This window comes from Gobio gobio, assembly GCF_949357685.1.
Source record: "Gobio gobio genome assembly, chromosome: 19".
Lineage (NCBI taxonomy): Eukaryota > Metazoa > Chordata > Actinopteri > Cypriniformes > Gobionidae > Gobio > Gobio gobio.
Window position 1 is genome coordinate 15,160,307 of NC_137112.1, and position 17,386 is coordinate 15,177,692.

The 17,386-nt window shown below is 42.0% G+C and overlaps 1 protein-coding gene across 1 annotated transcript in view; it reads left to right on the top strand.

The window, feature by feature from the left end:
• The first annotated feature begins 4,063 nt into the window (after positions 1-4,063).
• The window catches only part of slc6a11b (solute carrier family 6 member 11b), a 37,599-nt gene continuing 24,276 nt past the window's right edge, over positions 4,064-17,386 (top strand). Inside the window, exons 1-6 of the mRNA XM_079844458.1 lie at positions 4,064-4,299; positions 4,957-5,091; positions 5,200-5,340; positions 5,445-5,526; positions 6,993-7,125; positions 13,163-13,297. Coding sequence (XP_079700584.1) covers positions 4,077-4,299; positions 4,957-5,091; positions 5,200-5,340; positions 5,445-5,526; positions 6,993-7,125; positions 13,163-13,297 — 849 coding nt within the window. The 5' untranslated portion in view covers positions 4,064-4,076. The remainder of the gene's footprint in view (positions 4,300-4,956; positions 5,092-5,199; positions 5,341-5,444; positions 5,527-6,992; positions 7,126-13,162; positions 13,298-17,386) is intronic.

The following is a 17,386-nucleotide window of genomic DNA, read 5'->3' on the forward strand; positions in this document are numbered from 1 at the left end:
CATGTATCCATCCTTCTGTGTCACAGGAAGTTCCTGAGGTTCGCTTTCGGGGGCAAAGCGTACCAATATCGGGTTCTTCCATATGGCCTGGCTTTCCCCTCGCACGTTCTCGGGTGCATGGATGCAGCTCTGGCTCCAACTGAGCTCTGGGGCTCTCTCTCATATTGGCCCAGTCGCAAGTAGCAGCAGTTCGGCATTGAGGTGTCGTCCTTGGCTACTCTCAGTGCTTGGGGTTGAGACTCTACACGCAGTAGCGCGTTGACGCCTTCTCAGAGAACCATGTTCCTGGGAGTCGTATGGGATTCCCTACGTTGTGGGCACAATTGTCTCCCACGCGTATCGAGTCCATAAGGGCGGTGGTCTCTAAAATGAAGCTAGGCCACAGCATCACTGTGAAGCAGTTTTAAGGACTGCTGGGGCTCATTGCGGCTGCGTCCAACAGAATATCTCTTGGCCAGCTGCACGAGACCTCTACAGTGGTGGCTGGGAATCAGGGGGTTTTCCTTGAGGGAAAAAACATTCTGTATGATCAGGGTAACGCGCAGATGCCTTCGTTCCCTCGTTATAAGGAAGAGACCTTGGTTCCTGTCCCGGGGGCCAGTGCTGGGAGCATCATGTTGCCGGGAAACCGTTTCAACTGATGCCTCCCTCACTGGTTGGGACGTGGTCATGGACGGCGCTTTGCGAGAGGTCCGTGGGAGACCCGGCATTCCTCCTGGCACGTAAATTGCCTGGAAATGCTGGCAGTCTACAGAGCTTGAGGAGCTTTTTCCTGGACCTCTGCGGCCGCCATGTCCTGATACGAACAGACAATACGTCTGTAGTTTCGTATCTGAATTATCAGGAGGTCGCGCCCTCTATGCAGATTGGCTCACCAGACCCTCCTGTGGTCCCTGAGGAAACTGTCGTCTCTCCGAGCGATGTATGTACCCAGGGATCAAAACCAGGGAGCAGATGTCCTGTCGAGGCAGGGGCTGAGGCCCGGAGAGTGGCGACTCCACCCAGAGGTGGTGGAGGCCATGTGCAAGAGATTCGGCCCAGTGGGAGTGGATCTGTTCGCGTCTCGAGAGACGTCCCACTGTCCACCATGGTTTTTCTCTCAGTGATGCAGACGTGGCCGAGGCTGCGTCTGTATGCATATCCCCCGATCACTCTGCTCCCGGGAGTCTTGGAGCGGGTCAGCCGAGAAGGGATCAGCCTTCTCTTAGTAGCACCCTGCTGGCTGACCCGGGTATGGTTCTCAGACAATGTAGCACTGCTAGACGGTCTTCTGTGGCAGGTCCCTCTGAGGAGGGATCTGCTGTCTGAGGCAGGGGACACAATATTTCATCCCTGCCCAGAGTTATGGGACCTCTGGTTCTGGCCCCTGAGGGGGCCCGGTACCTAGAGGCTGGACTGTCAGCAGATGTGGTCGAGACCTTGCTCAGCTCAAGGGCTCCTTCCACCAGGAGACTGTACAGCCTTAAGTGGAATGTGTTTTCCACTTCGTGCAGGGAGCGTGAGGTGGACCCAGTTAACTGCCCAGTGGCTTCAGTGCTGGAGTTCCTCCAAAATCGCTTCTCTGCGGGTCTTACCCCGTTCACACACAAGGTGTACGTGGCTGCCATTGGGGCTTTCCATGCTCCTGTGAGTGATGGGCCTTTGGGTAGGCATCATCTGGTTGTACGTTTCCTCCATGGGGCTCGGAGGATGAGGCCTACGGCTCGTTCCAGAGTTCCAACCTGGGATCTGGCGGTGGTACTTGATGGGTTGGCTGAGGCCCACTTTGATGCCCTGGAGTCGGCTGAGGCAAAGAACCTGACCCTTAAGGTGGCCTTTCTCCTTGCTTTCACTTTTCTGAGGAGAGTGGGGGACCTCCAGGCCTTGGCGGTGAAGCTGACTTGCCTGGAGCTTGCCCCTGGCGGAGTTAAGGCCATCTTTCATCCTAAGCTGGGCTACGTGCCCAAGGTGCCATCTAGTGTGGCCAGGTCATTGGTTCTTCAGGCTTTCCATCCTCCACCTCAGGTGGCGGCGGAAGAATGGAGACTTCACCTGCTCTGCCCAGTCAGAGCCCTAAAAATAGATTTGGAGAAGTCTGCGTAGTGGAGGAAATCAGAACAGCTGCTTGTGTGCTTTGGTTCACCCAAGAAAGGGCTGCCTGCTTCTACTCAGACAATCAGCAACTGGATTGTCCAGGCTATAGCCACGGCTTATCAGGTGCGCAATTTGCCTTCAGGGGCATGGCCTCCTCGGTGGCCCTCCTTTCTGGAGTTCCGCTGCAAGGCGGCTGGGTGGGCTACCCCACACACTTTTATAAGATTTTACAGTGTACACCTCCCTAAGACGTCTGGTGCTAGGGTGCTCCAGTCCTAGTTGTGCCTGTTCTCCAGCTTCACACTAGGGCAGGCGTGACCCTCGGTGTGGCCTAGTGGGTACTCGTTCCCCAAATTCGTTGTTCCGACACAGTACGAGTTCCCTCTAAAGGGAACGGCTCGGGTTATGTCTACAACCCTTGTTCTCTGAGAAAGGGAACGAGCACTGCATCTCGTCGCCACACCTCGTCACGCCTGGAGCGCATCATCACGATAATTGCCGTTACTATGCCGTTTCTGACGCAGTGCTCGTTCCCTTTCTCAGGGAACAAGGGTTATAGACATAACCCGAGCCGTTTTTCAATAACGGAAGAATATGTAAATTATGGCATTTGGGGTAAACAGTGCCCGCTGCTGTTTGGGAGCAAGACACAATAATTAACATGATAATAAACAGTGGCTAACTTTTCCATTTGTTGACAATTCAGATGGCAAATAGCCTATCTTATATTAGGTTGAGTGTCTACCTTAAAGATAATTTATATTGGAACCATCATATTAAAAACTATATTAAAAAAACTATATTAAATTATTATGGGATCTCCTTTAATGCTTTCAGAATCTTTACTATTTAAAATAATTTAGTTTTTGTATTTTTTTAAATGTATTTTTATATTAACATATTTTCATGGCCGCATATTTATTGAACAAAATTAAATTATTTTATTTATGAAAATAAACAGAAAATAGTAAAAACTTTGCTGACTGTTTTGAACTAGACAATATTAAAAACATATTATTTTAGCTGAAGTTATTGACAAAATGCCCCCCTTGCCACCTCATATATTTATACGATTTTTAAACAAAAGAAACAACTTTTATGATTTATTTTCACACAAAATCTGTTGCTCCATAAAATCTAATTTTTCTAAAGGTGTGCCTTTGGCCCCGTTGTACCCTATCGTTTACAAACAGGAGTTTGGCTGTGAGTGTGTAGTGTTTTTAGGAGGTGTGTGTGAGCTGTACTGTAGACTCGTGGCTCTTCTCCAGTGAGAGGCGGTGGAGATCAGATCATCTGAGCTGTGATCACAGCAGTAGTGAGCTGCTCACTGCCACAGTCACAACACTGTGACATCCATCAGGGATTTTCACTTTTCTTCGTTTTGTCTTTTTTTGTTTTCTATCAAACGGGTTCAGACTGAAGCATCACTCAAAGCGGGTGGTTATCGGGTGATCTGAGGAGGTTCACTGTAGCCTGCCACCTATACCGGTAAGTGAGCTTCAGCTCGTTCAGTGCCTAAATTTTCTAAATTACTCTCGGTGACACTGTATGCTGCTGTAAACATTTCCTGCTTAGCCAAAACACACAGAACATAACGCACGCGTTACAATAAACAAAGACGCGACAATTGCAATGCATTTCAATGACATTTAACGAGTCAATTAGGAGTAGACTTAGTTCATAACGAGATGCAGTGCATTGAATATAATGAACAGAACGCGGAGGTCTCCAGACGCGCGTTTAAACTTTAACTTCTTTAACTTGACACAGTGAGACAAAGAACACTGCCATTAATGATGACACGAGATTATAACACGGCTTCAAAGACGTTCCTTTCGTGGCATAGCTGATATAAAACGCGTCTTGCGTCCGCAGCGTTCTGTTCCATACGGCGCTCCTGCATTCGAACGCGGCCCAACTTTGAAATGAAATGGTTCCATTCCCAGTGCTGACATGTGCTTCAGCTACAGGTGTAATCCATATGTTTCAGGCTGTAGAACGTCATGACAGCCGAAAAGACGATCCCCGTAATAAATGGAAAAGCAGACGATACGATGGACCCCGAAGCGTCGAACCCGAGCGCAGTGCGCAGCAATGATAAGAAGGTGGTGAACGAGAGGGGACAGTGGAATAATAAGATTGAGTTTGTGCTGTCAGTGGCTGGAGAGATTATCGGTCTTGGCAACGTTTGGAGGTTCCCATATCTGTGTTACAAGAACGGCGGAGGTAAGAGATTATTCATTCATTCCCATTCAATGACACACTTCACCAACTCCTGTCAAAGGCGTGTGGAGTTTTTGTCCTCTTCTTTGCCCTTATGAACATGCTTCTTATATAGGGACTTTTTAAAGTTCATCCACAACTATTTCATCTTTTTTCCATCCATGCTTTTAATTTTACTTCTAGGTTTTGCTAGATAGCACATTGGTTTCTGTGGTGTTAAATGAACTATAAGTAATCATGAAAATGTATATGGTAATGCCGTGGTACTTTTTGGCTGTGGTTGCAATATGTTTTAAAAGCACTGTGTATTATAACAACATGCAGCAATTTTTTTGTCGTGGCCTTGTGATTTACTACTAAAGTCAGAATAGGCATACAGCCAATATAGCTGACTCCAACAGTGCAAAAGCAGTACAAGAGAATGCACTATTAAAACCACACAGCCTGCGAAACATCCCGCAACTAATGGAGCCTCTCAAATATATATCGCTCCTTGATTTGTCATAATCAGAGTTCATTGAAAAACAACTGAACAGGTTTTAATGAACAGGTTTAAACTCTTTCTATTGTTGGTCAGTTTTCATGAATTCATCAAATAAACACGATGGCTTCTGTTTATGCTCATGGGTTGACAGGTGTAACTTTATGTGTCCATTCTAGGTGCTTTCTTTGTGCCTTATGTCATCTTCTTCGTCTGCTGTGGGATCCCAGTCTTCTTCCTGGAAACAGCACTAGGTCAGTTCACTAGTGAAGGGGGCATCACGTGTTGGCGAAAAGTCTGCCCACTCTTTGAAGGTAAGGCCTAGTTCATATTTTTCCTCATGATTACATTCATACTCATTGCGTTGAACATACATCAACTGTGGATTAGTCTTAAAGTATTGGTTATGTGTCCTCTCATAGGCATTGGCTATGCAACCCAAGTCATCGAAGCCCACCTGAATGTTTATTATGTGGTTATATTGGCTTGGGCCATTTTCTACCTGTTCAACTGCTTTACATCAGAGCTGCCCTGGGCGTCGTGTGGGCACTACTGGAACACGGGTTGGTGCATTTGTGGATTCAAGAAAGCATTTCTAAGAATTAAGTACAACATTTTAATGCATGAATGAAAAACTGACAAAATTGTTTTAACAATTGCCTCCTAGAAAGCTGTGTGGATTATAACAATGAAAGCATTGCCAACTTCACCAACCCATATTCCACATCACCAGTCATAGAGTTTTGGGAGTGAGTATGATTCTGATGCTAGTAGCATTACATACATAGCACTGTACATAGTTCTAGATGTTTGGGGGCAAATTCCTAAAAAAGATTCGACTATGAATGAATTAAACCGAAAACTCTGGGATCACCAGCAATTCAGAAGAAGAAATAAATAAATATGCTCAGTGACGCGCTGGCCTTCCATGCAATTTTTGGCACAGTTCATCTGTTGCGCACTCCACTATTATGGCCTTCCATGCAATTTTTGGCACAGTTCATCTGTTGCGCACTCCACTATTATCCATGGAAATCCATAACCTTTTTCACTGATAATTTGTCATTCTTTTAGCATTGCTGTTGTCAACAAGCATCAAAAGGACTCTTGCACAGCTAGGAATGGTATGGACACAAATTTGGCCATAGTTGGCTTGTTTTTTTCCACACAGTTTCATATTCGAGGCCAAATACAGAGGAAGCAGTCGGACCGTTCTCGTATGTTGCTGGCCTCAGTCTCGCACATTGATCACGCAGGCCTATAGTACTGAGAGGCACAGAAGCTGTCAGTTCTGAGGTTGAATGCTGAACGTTTGTTCAAAGGGGGCATGGCTTAGGCAGTGGATGTCACCCAAGAACATGTCAAAGATGATAAATGGCAGTGCAAGAAAGAGAATTGTGGCTTTTCCTCGCAAACTTGCAATTCATTGTGTCACAACCAGTCAATGTTATACAAAACTTCAGACCACCTTAAAGTTTGGACAAATAGTTGGGCATGTGAAGTTGGCCCTCCTGGAAGTCAGAGGCTCTTGGAATTTTGATGGATATCATTGCAACTGTATCAATGTTTTGGGGTCATTGTACATTGTGCGCATCAGAAAGTGTCCAATTTAGTCAGGTTTAAAGCCAACCAGCGCTAATGCAGTCACTTCTCTGGCGGGTTGAATTTTATACAAAATATATATATTTTTCAATTGTAGTCTTTTAAAAAGGCATCTGAAATAATAAACTTTAGTCCAATGTAGTGGTGTCAAAAATATAGATTTTTCTCTACATATCATACCGAAATATCTGAAATGCATTTAGCTTATAGCTTTTAAGCACTTATAGCTTAAACAGTTGAATACACACGACATAAATGTCAAAATGGCGGTCTTGCCAAGTACTCACATAAACAGTCAGTTCTGTTTTAAGTGACAGTTGAGAAAGAAAACGCATGGTCTTAAATGCATCAGATCTTAAAGTGACAGCAGCCTAATATACATGCTGCCAAATGATGTCAAAATTGTGGCCAGTAAAATGATGAGTGACTAGAAACTTTGGAAAACCACTAGCCACAGTGGCTTGTGAGCAAAGAAGTTCCTGTCAAGCCCTGGAACCAATCTTAGAAACCTGCTTGTACGAACCTTTCAGTACGTAATTGTCCTCTTGACTTGTGTTCATTTGTTGCAAGCCTGCTTGAAAAGTTATTAATTTTAGAATGTTTCCCCTTGTAGACGCCGTGTTCTCAAAATATCCTCTGGAATTGAAGAAGTTGGCAGCCTTCGCTGGGAGCTCGCTTTCTGTCTACTTCTAGCCTGGATCATATGCTATTTCTGCATTTGGAAAGGTCCAAAGTCAACTGGAAAGGTATAAACAAAAGATCCAGTGACCATAAATTGTGTTGAATGTGTGTAGATGTTAACCAAAGAGTAGGAGGCCGAGTTGGAGATGTCTCAATGAGAGACTTGGATGAATAGGAGACCCTAATGTTATGCAGTCAATTCAGCACAGAATCAATTGGGTGAGTGAGACATGCATTCCATCCTGACAAATTATGTCATCAGCGCAACTCTGACATGTGGAACACTAATAAGGTATGTGGCAATGTCCAGCTACAATGTGGATCCAGTGATTTGAAAAGGCTCAAATGCAAACAGGATCTGCACATCAAGTGTTAAATCTTTGAGGGCATAATGGCACTTTGAGGCTTTAGGCATATATTGAGAGAATGTCAGCTGTCAAAACTACCAACTTGCATATCAGACAGGCAGGCATCAAAAAGGCCATTGAACAGAAATCGGCAGCCTTCCAGAAGCCGAACGGAAACGTAGGTGCACAAAGGTGCATCCTCACAATAACCAAATGGTTTATTGGTAAACTCAAACCAAACTACTGTGAAAAAGTGCCTTTGGAAAACAAACAGTTTGCATTATTCCTGTGTCTGGACCGCAAAATGCAGCTCTGGCCTTCCTCTACCTTCGCCTTGTACCCACAATCCATTGCATTATGAGGGCTTGTGTCTCTCTGCCAATCTCTGCAACTCAGTCACTAGCCTTCCTCTGGATTCTATTCTTCCAGAAGCCTTTAAGAAAGTCTAACGGACTCAATGAGCCAGAAAGAAAGTGGAAAGAAAGGAAGAGGGATGTGTGGGGAAAAATAAATGGGTTCACATTGTACTGGTCCAGGAGAAAAGCTCGGCAGCAAGGCCTATATCTCCTGAAGTGGCTTTTGTCTGGCCGTGAAGCAAGGGGAAAGAATGCTCCTTCATGGCGAGGCTTTAGCAGCCTGTCCAAGATTGATTTCTGTATTCACTGGGGGAAAGTGGAGCGTTCATGAGGAGCATGCAGAGTTCCTCCACTCGCCTCTTCCCTTCTGTGAGGAATTATGTCTGGCGGATAGCAAACTGCTTTCTTCCTTTCCTTTGACCGCTATACAGATTGCAGCATTCAGGACATTTGCTAAGCTGTTCACCACAGGTCTTTTGTGGCTGTTTGCGCTTCTCCCATAAGCCAGCGGTAGATTTATGGCATGGGGCTGACCTGTGAATGTGGGGCTTAAATGTTTGACCAGGGAGAGTTGGGAGAAAGTCAGCGTGCGTCAAAGTCTCATGGCGAGTTTAAACATTGGTCCATTCATTGAGAAAAACCACACGCATGCATCTGAAAGCCTAGTGGGGGATTCGCTCATTGCAGTGGCCATGGTTTTTGGATATGGATATGTAATCATTTTACAAGACTAATTGAAAAGGGTGTGAATTAGTGAGCTGGACGAGCTTTGCCTCACTCATACTGTGAGGTGCATTGGGATTAAAGGATCTCCTTTGTCAGATCTCTGCTTAACACAGTTGGTTTGTTTATTCCATTGGATTACTTGGTTAAGAAACGTTTAGAAAATGTACATCGATTCTCACATTGCAGTTCCAATACATTTAGGTGCAAACGAGAAAGAGGGATTGATATAGTAAAGGAAGCATTTTAAAAGACAAAAAATGTCTCACTTTTGCAGATTTATTAACTTGATTAAATTGTCTCAAAGGGCAACGCATTTGTTAATTAACGTGAAGATGCATTTGTTGTCGTTTGGTACTGTAAATTACTCAGGTCAGATTGAAGTCATCAGCAATTGTACGTTTCTGTGCCACACATTTTCCCACACTGCCAACACAACCCAGTTGGGCTCCTTCTGGAGGGAAACAGGGTAGAAGCTTTTGTGTCCAAACCCTGTCTTGTCCTCGTATGGTCTTGACTTGGTGCCAGAGGAACAAGAACCTAGTGACGCCCCCAAGGGTGGTTTTGTTCACGGGATTGAAAGAGCTTCAAAATGTTGAACTCATTTCTGTGGATCATGAATGCCATTTTGCAAAAGCATTTTAGGTTCTCAAACTTGAATGTATAGTGGAGAAGAATCACGCCGTGATCTTATAATGCTGTTAGGCTGATTGCACTGAGGATTCGAGCCTCTGTGTGTCTGTGGGAGACAAAGCTCTTACTGGTTGGTTGAGACTTGGTAATAATTCAAGACTGTGAACATCATGTTGACAAGTCACAACATGATGGTGGCCGGTCTATTCTATTTTTGTCTTTTTTATGTGCCTTGTTGCACTGTTGAGTGTTTTCTCCATCAAAACCTCTGGCTCAGACCTGCATCCCTTCCTCCCCCTGAGAGTAACTCTTTCAATCGTAGCTCAATTAAGGCTTTGGGAGAGTACCTGCCCCCTCTGGCAGACCCTCAGAGCATTCTGTAACCCCTTCACGTTAAGTGCACTGCTTCATTCACTCACTCATTCATTCCCTCGAATCCCTTTCTTTGAAAGGTATACTAGTAAGACATCTGATTTGCACATGATAGCCCATCACAAAATAGGGAAAAAATGTGTTTAGTCTTCAGATCACAGACTGTTAGACACATTAACTTAATTTTAAAAGAATAGTTCAAAAATGAATATTTTGTCAATGTGTATGCTTCCACTTTTTCTTGGAAATTTTGAAAAATCTTCACACAGCTGTTCTCCATACCATGTAATTCAGTTACCAAAAAGGACAAAAACACTATGCACCAGTTTTTCTGATGCCATTTAAGCTATTTTCCAAACTGTAAATGATTTTTACAGATAATCTATTCACATTCAGATTATTATGCGCAACTGATCCTGAGCTTTATTGACAAATGTCTTATCTTGTAAAATGTGTGTACCGCGTTCCCTATACACAGAGTTTAAAGATGATATGGAATTGCATTGACATGGTTTAAATCATGCTTATCTGACCGTTATCAATTTGTAGCAGTAAATGAAGAGGTATCATATCGTTCAGCATGGAGTACCCCAAGGCTCAGTACTAGAACCATTGCTTTTTACATGCTACCCTTGGGAGATATCATTAGGAAGCATGGCATTATTTTTCCCTGCAGATGATACTCAGCTCTATATTTCTTTGCGGCCTGTCGAAACAAACCAATTCACAAGATTAACGGAATGCAAAGTTGATCAAAAAAATTGGATGACTAGTAATGTTCTACTACTAAATTCTGATTTTTTTTTTCAATTATCTGACCTCTGCAAAAAAAAAAAAAAAACATCTGCACATAATAACCTAGAGTACTGTCTAACACTTGATGGCTGCTCTGTCAAGTCTTCATCGTCAGTTAGGCACCTGGGTGTGCTCTTTGATACAAATCTCTCATTTGAAAGCCGCATTTCTAGTATTTGTAAAACCATATTTTCCATCTAAATTACAACATATGCTCTCAATGTCAGACGCAGAACAGTTAGTTCACGCGTTCATGACCTCAAGGCTAGATTATTGTAATGCTCTACTGGGTTGTTGCCATGCATGCTTAATAAACAAACTCCAGCTGGTCCAGCTCGAGTTCTTACTAGAACCAGGATGTATGACCATATTAGCCCGGTTCTGTCAACACTGCACTGGCTCCCTATTAAACATTTCATACATTTTAAATTATTGCTAATTACTTGTAACGTTCTAAATGGTTTAGCTCCTCAGTACTTGAAGCACTATAGTCTGTCATGTCTATTGCGGTCTCAAAATTCTGGTCAGTTGATAAACCTAGAATATCAAAATCGAATGTGGGCAGTAAGTCCTTTTCCTTTTTAGCACATAAACTGTCAGTTTAATTCAGATTAAAAACACATCTTTTTAATCTAGAATACACATAACACTATCACATTTATATAAATTCAAATCCATTAAAGGAATGTTAGGCTGCATACAGTGGAATAACCAGAATGGGTTATACTTGGTCTTGGTATAACACCCAATGTAGTTGTTACATCGTAAGAAGAATGGCATCTACGCTAATATTAGTATGTTAGTATGATAATATTAGTAATATTATCCTTATCCCGATGTGACCATAGCCAGCCAGATCTAGGTCATATCCAGATCAGATGGTGGACCTAGACATGACCACTATGCAGACCTGATTGTCAGCAGAGATCCTGTCAACTAGCCTCTCCCCTGTGAAGATCTCATTGACACGACATCTATGGCAGCTATGGACCGTTGGCTGAACGTCTGATGCACATGCCACATGGCACACAGAATTGAAAACACTTAGTTAGCAACCATAACCCTAACACTAACTTTAAATTCTACAGGCCCCGAGACGTGTTTGTACAGTATCACGTTCTTTAATGATCCACCTTAAAACAAGAAAGCCATCGTGTTTATATATGTGACAATAAGCGCTTATCAGGATCAACTAAACGCTGGATTTTCAAAAGAATATGAAGTATGTGAAGTTGACGGCATAGTCTCTTTAGAATACGCCTGACAGTTTTACACACTGGTCTGTTATTCTAGGGACATCAACTTTACATGTTCACTGCCCTAAACATGACGCAGAACAAAAAAAAAAAAATGTGATTGGTTGCTTTACATGTCAGTCAGACGGCCTCAGGGCGGTCCTTGGCCAATGAAAGCTGCTATGGAGTCCAGACCTTCTGACATGAGTCTGAAGGTCTGGCTAAGCGAGACTAATGAGAACCAGAACAATCCCCACAGCTCCTGATGGCCATATTCAAGCAGAAGAAACTGCATCAAATATTTTGGATACCAATCCACAATCTGATTTGTGATGCAGCCTGGAACTAAACCACGCCAAGTTGTTTCGTTTAGCCAGAGGAGAACTGGCTGGCCCACCGACTGAGCCTGGTATTTTCCTGTTATCACTGTAAAGCTGCTTTGAAACAATCTGTATTGTATAAAGCACTAAATAAATTAAGGTGACTTGACTTGACAGGGTACATGTGATCGCAAATTGGAAATCGAAAATAAAAAGCGAGTGTGCATTCAAAAGCGATTTCAATATCCCGTATATTGATAGCGGCTCCCTGATGCCTGCAAACTATATACAATATATAACTACATGATTGTGAGAGAAAGCTAAAAGCATTGAAATATATATATATTTTCCATCACCATGTCCCTTTAGGGGCTCAGTAGATTGTGTCATTTCCTTTCCGAACATATTATTTGTCATAATGCTGGAGCTGAAAAGATGACATGGTGGATATGTGCAAAGAGTTTATTGAAGAAACAAATGTAAACAAAAGTCAAAAACACAAGGAACATCGAGAGCACAGGGAACAGAACCATCTACACGAACAGCAAACAGCGACTGACAAAGCACAAGAGAAACACAAGGAACATCGAGAGCACAGGGAACAGAACCATCTACACGAACAGCAAACAATGACTGACAAAGCACAAGAGAAACACAAGGAACATCGAGAGCACAGGGAACAGAACCATCTACACGAACAGCAAACAGCGACTGACAAAGCACAAGAGAAACACAAGGAACATCGAGAGCACAGGGAACAGAACCATCTACACGAACAGCAAACAACGACTGACAAAGCACAAGAGAAACACAAGGGCTATATATACAAAAAAAGGCTTAACAAGGTAACGAGGATACACCTGAGGAGACTAAACAGCATTACAAACTAGAATGAACTACAACATGGCACTAAAGACAGGAAGTAACACAAAAGTCCCCAAACCTACACAGAGCACATATGACAGTATTTGTCTTTGGGCATTTCCCTATAAACGAGCCTCCAGATCTAGCTATATTGTATTTATTTTGCAGATATATCAGCAGATGTATCAGTGCCGCAGTGTCTTGGGCACACGCCTGAGTGTTGAAATGTAATTAAAGTTGTAATGAAGTAGAAGTAATACACGTTTTGAAATACATTAAATAATAAATAATGACAGCATTCCTTTTACGTTAATTGTTCTTGGTGTAAATATACATTTTTTGGCAATTTCTTGCACTGGTCTAAATAGATTCAGCATCTCATAAGATCTCGATTTTATCTGTGAACATGTGGTGCAGCTTGATGACCTTTATTCATGCCCATGTTTTTTCTCTGCAGGTGGTGTATGTCACTGCAACCTTTCCTTATTTCATGCTGTTGATCCTTCTTCTTCGAGGAATCACACTGCCAGGAGCTGCTAATGGAATTAAGTTCTACTTGTACCCTGATATGTCTCGCCTGTCAGACCCTCAGGTATGAACTGTTTTATTCAGCGTAACTGCACTTTTAATGCATTTAACACCCAGCTGTCTTTCTTTATAGTTAAAGAACATTTTTCAGACGTTTTTTTCATATGAGGTTCGTTTTCCAAAAGCATCGTTAACCAAATATGGTTGCAAGTTCTGTTGAATTGTATTGGTAACAATGGAACTTGCAACCATAGTTGGCTTTGGGAAATGCATCCCTGAACAAGAATGGTGAATGGAAAATTCACCAGTTTCCAAATCAAATCCTTGAAATTGTTATTGTGCGTTTGTTTAGATAGGAATTACATCACACAGCTGAAACATTTCATGGATTTCACTGGATTTGCAGCAACATGTATATAAACCACGCAGTATTAAAGAGACAGCTCGCACAATGGGTTCAAATAAAGTCGTTTACAAATGTGTCTGCTGCAGCTCGGTATACGCAACAATTGAAGATATTAGAAGACATGTTTGTCTTTTCACTCTGAAATGCAAGGCAAATGTTGGATAACAATAATTAGGAACCACAGTTTCCACAAATCCCTTCACTCGATTGGGATGTTCGACTTTATTCTGGGCGGCAAGGGCAGTGACTGTAACATTGAGCGTATTTTGCAGAATTAAACACGTATTTATACCATTTTAATCAGGATCCGAAAATTCTTCAAAAAGAACACAAAGAATGGCCTTCTCAGCTGCCATTGTTGCAACTCTTGCGTAATCAGAAAAGGGTATTTAACGCACCACTGTTTCCGTTTAAAAAACGGTGTGCAATGTTTTGTCGGGGCTGAAAGCAGCCCTGTTGTCACAGTTTACACCAAAATAAAAGCTTCTGGCAAGTTAAAAAAAATACATTAGCCTATTGTAGTTTTACTACTTTAAACTAAAATACTATACTCATTATGAAATAACCTTTGGGTTTTTTTTGCAATAGAAATGTATTTCTTTCTTAGAGATGCACATGCCCCCAACCGCCCTTGTCCGAGGTCCATCCATCATACTCTTACAAAATCCTGTGAGAAACATGCAGACTTTGTGCTAAATTATTATCAGATGTAGCAGGTTATGGAGGGGCATATCTGCTTTATCAAATGCATTTATGAAAGAGAAATTCAACCTCTGAAAATGTAATTTACCTTAATGTATGACAGTGAAACCAGATAGATTTAGTACAGCTGGAGATATAAGTAACACATGTATAAATAATTTAAATGGCTGCACTACTTAAATTGTTTACCAAAAAAAAAAAAAAAAAAAGACACTGGAACTTCTCAGATGAAGATCTATCATTAAAAAAAATAAAAATAAAGATTTCTGAGACTGAAAAGGCTGCTTTTTGAGATCCAGATTTGACTAACCGTCTTATTATGCCAACTATCTCCTGTAAATCCTTTCATATTGCTTTCTTTAGACTGTTGTCTCAGCTGTGACTCTAAATGAGTGTGAAAATATGCCTTGTATTTGAGCTGAAACGTTTGTTTAGCTGAAGGTGAATTGAGGTGTTTTTGTGCCAGTTGATGGTTAGCTTTAGCCATGGCTCAGGATATTCTCTTAAGGTTAAAGTACAGTTGCAAAAAACAGTCACCACCAGATGTTAGGGTACCTCCAGTATCCAAATGTAATCCCTGGCTAAAGTTCTTGCATAGATGTGCTAATTTCACACCAAATTCCAAATAACATTTATGTCAAGTAAAACCACATAAATCAATATTTCATGTCCATTCATTTGTTTATTTGATTAGTTCCTGTGTGTAGTTCCCCCTGATATAAACCCTCAGGGTGATTATGATTTTCTGTCACCCCAATACACTGTCTGTCACACTATTTTGTGATAATCACCATCAGGATGCACATTTTCTCTTACATGTATAGAGTGGTTTTTGCTCAGACTGAACTTACCAAAAACACACAAATAACCACAATGTCTACAATACAAACCTCCAAAAGGCTTGTTATCATGACATTTTTTTATGAAATCTGGACATTAAAAACTACAAATGTTCGGAGTATCTATTTGCACCAAGTGTTGTTAGCCTTGTTAGCAGAGGCTATTTACACTAACTCCGCCCACCAGTTCCTGATTGAGCCGGACACAATGACAAAAGAAACCTATCTGATAACAGGATGAGTGGCATGGAGAGTAAGGGGTGGAGTTAGCTTTTGATGTGACCGACCTGAATTTGAATCCAAACTCATTCTTCTCCCTTTTCCCATCACATATCAGCCTGGAATAGCATATATTTGAAATAAAAGTGTTTATTTGGTATTGTATGTTTGGGGTCGGTGTAGGGCTTCAGGAACAATAAGGCAGCACTCATATATGATTTTAATCTAATATAATATAGCCTACCCTGAATATGTTGTTATTATTGCATACTGTTGTATAATATACTACAATACAATCAAGGAATCAGTGCCAAGTTGTTCAGGAAGCAGGGAAATCTCAGGTCATTTGGTGGGATTACATGGAGATCAGTGTGTCATGCTCCACCGTTTCATCATCCCAGTGAACAGAAAGCCGGACCGAAGGAATGTATGTGAAGTAGCATCGATAGCCTGAGAGAGCGAGCGACATAAAGGAAATGCGGAGAAAGAGAAAGGGTGATAAAGGGCTGCTGTTTGGCGATGGGGGCGCCAATGTTTAATTAGCTTTCATGCCGCACAATAAGAGGTCTGTTCACATTCTCTGTGCTCTGTTGTTTTATTCACCATCTTCCCTTACAATCTCACCATGCAATTGAGTTTTCTGTGCCAGAGAGTTTGAAACTGCACGTTTAGAGAACAGAAAAAGGCACAACAAGTGATTTCTCTGGTAATGTAGAAGACAAATAGCTTTATTGAAATTGACCATTATGGTTATGAACTGCATAGACTCAACAAAATACCAAGCAACCTGTCCATGTTGGCATCTGTGTGATTTGGCTTGATTCTATGTGGGAGATGAATTTGTGCCAAAGTACCATAGTGTTGGACGCAAAACCTTGACATCAACAAAAAAGGAAGCATTTTAAGTCTTTTATTTTTGCTGTCCTAACTAGTTGCATTTTATTAAATGCATTTAGCACTGTTTTATTTTTCCCTCACTGATAACTGTCTAGTGTTAGAATCGTAACGAACGACAAGTTGCGTATTTTGGAAGATTTGGAAATAATGACCAAAGATGAGTTTGCCATCAAAACATTTCTTTAGGATGCACTTCCTGGCTAAAACAAGACAAAACAAACCTCCAAATTAGCCACAACATCAATAAGCAGCTTTAAAAGAATGTAGCGCCGTGTCCGAGTAATGCCAAACCAGGGCAATCGCACCGTCCGAATGTTAAACAGAAGAGACGTAAATGACCGTCCCCATAGACTGGATGTTCTTGGAGGGAAGTTGCTCTGTGTTTGTGAGGTCAGAGGGGTTACCCTGGTTACCCGCTGGAGGAAGCAAATACTGTGAGTTGTCAATTGTCTTCCCAGTAAAGGAGATTAGTGGCTCAATGGTTATGTGAGAGCGGTTTAAAGAGGTGCTGGCTTATTTTCCACAGACTCACATGGATCCCCTATGGCCACATTTTACACTTCTCTTCCTCTATGGGGCAGAATGAGTCTATTCAGAGCATTTGAGCACTACGGGAACACTTTAGCCCATTGCAGGTGAGAGAATCGTGCATCCGAATCAGAAGCCAGTTTTCCAAGAAAATGGCTGTTGTTGAAAGTCAGTGACTGTTGTGTGGATCAATGTTGGAGGGAACGTGAAGCTTCCCATTAAAAAACCTAACCTAAATGTCATAAATGTATCTTTTTTTTTTTTTTTGCTTTGTCCCATAGATAACATTGCAATGCTTATCTTGTGTTAAAATTGAATAGTTGATCTACTCATTTATATGGATGATTTATAGTATATGACTTTGTATTTATACCAACATACACTGCCTGGCCAAAATAAAAGTCGCTGTTTGGATTTTAATAGGCAAATGCTTAAGAGTATATGATTGGATCATTATTGCAGTGATAATTATGTTTCTAGCATGTTATTTGTTTGGAAACAGTTCTTCTAACCCTAATACTGCATTCACACGGGGCATCTGCGTCAACGCTTGATGGAGGGC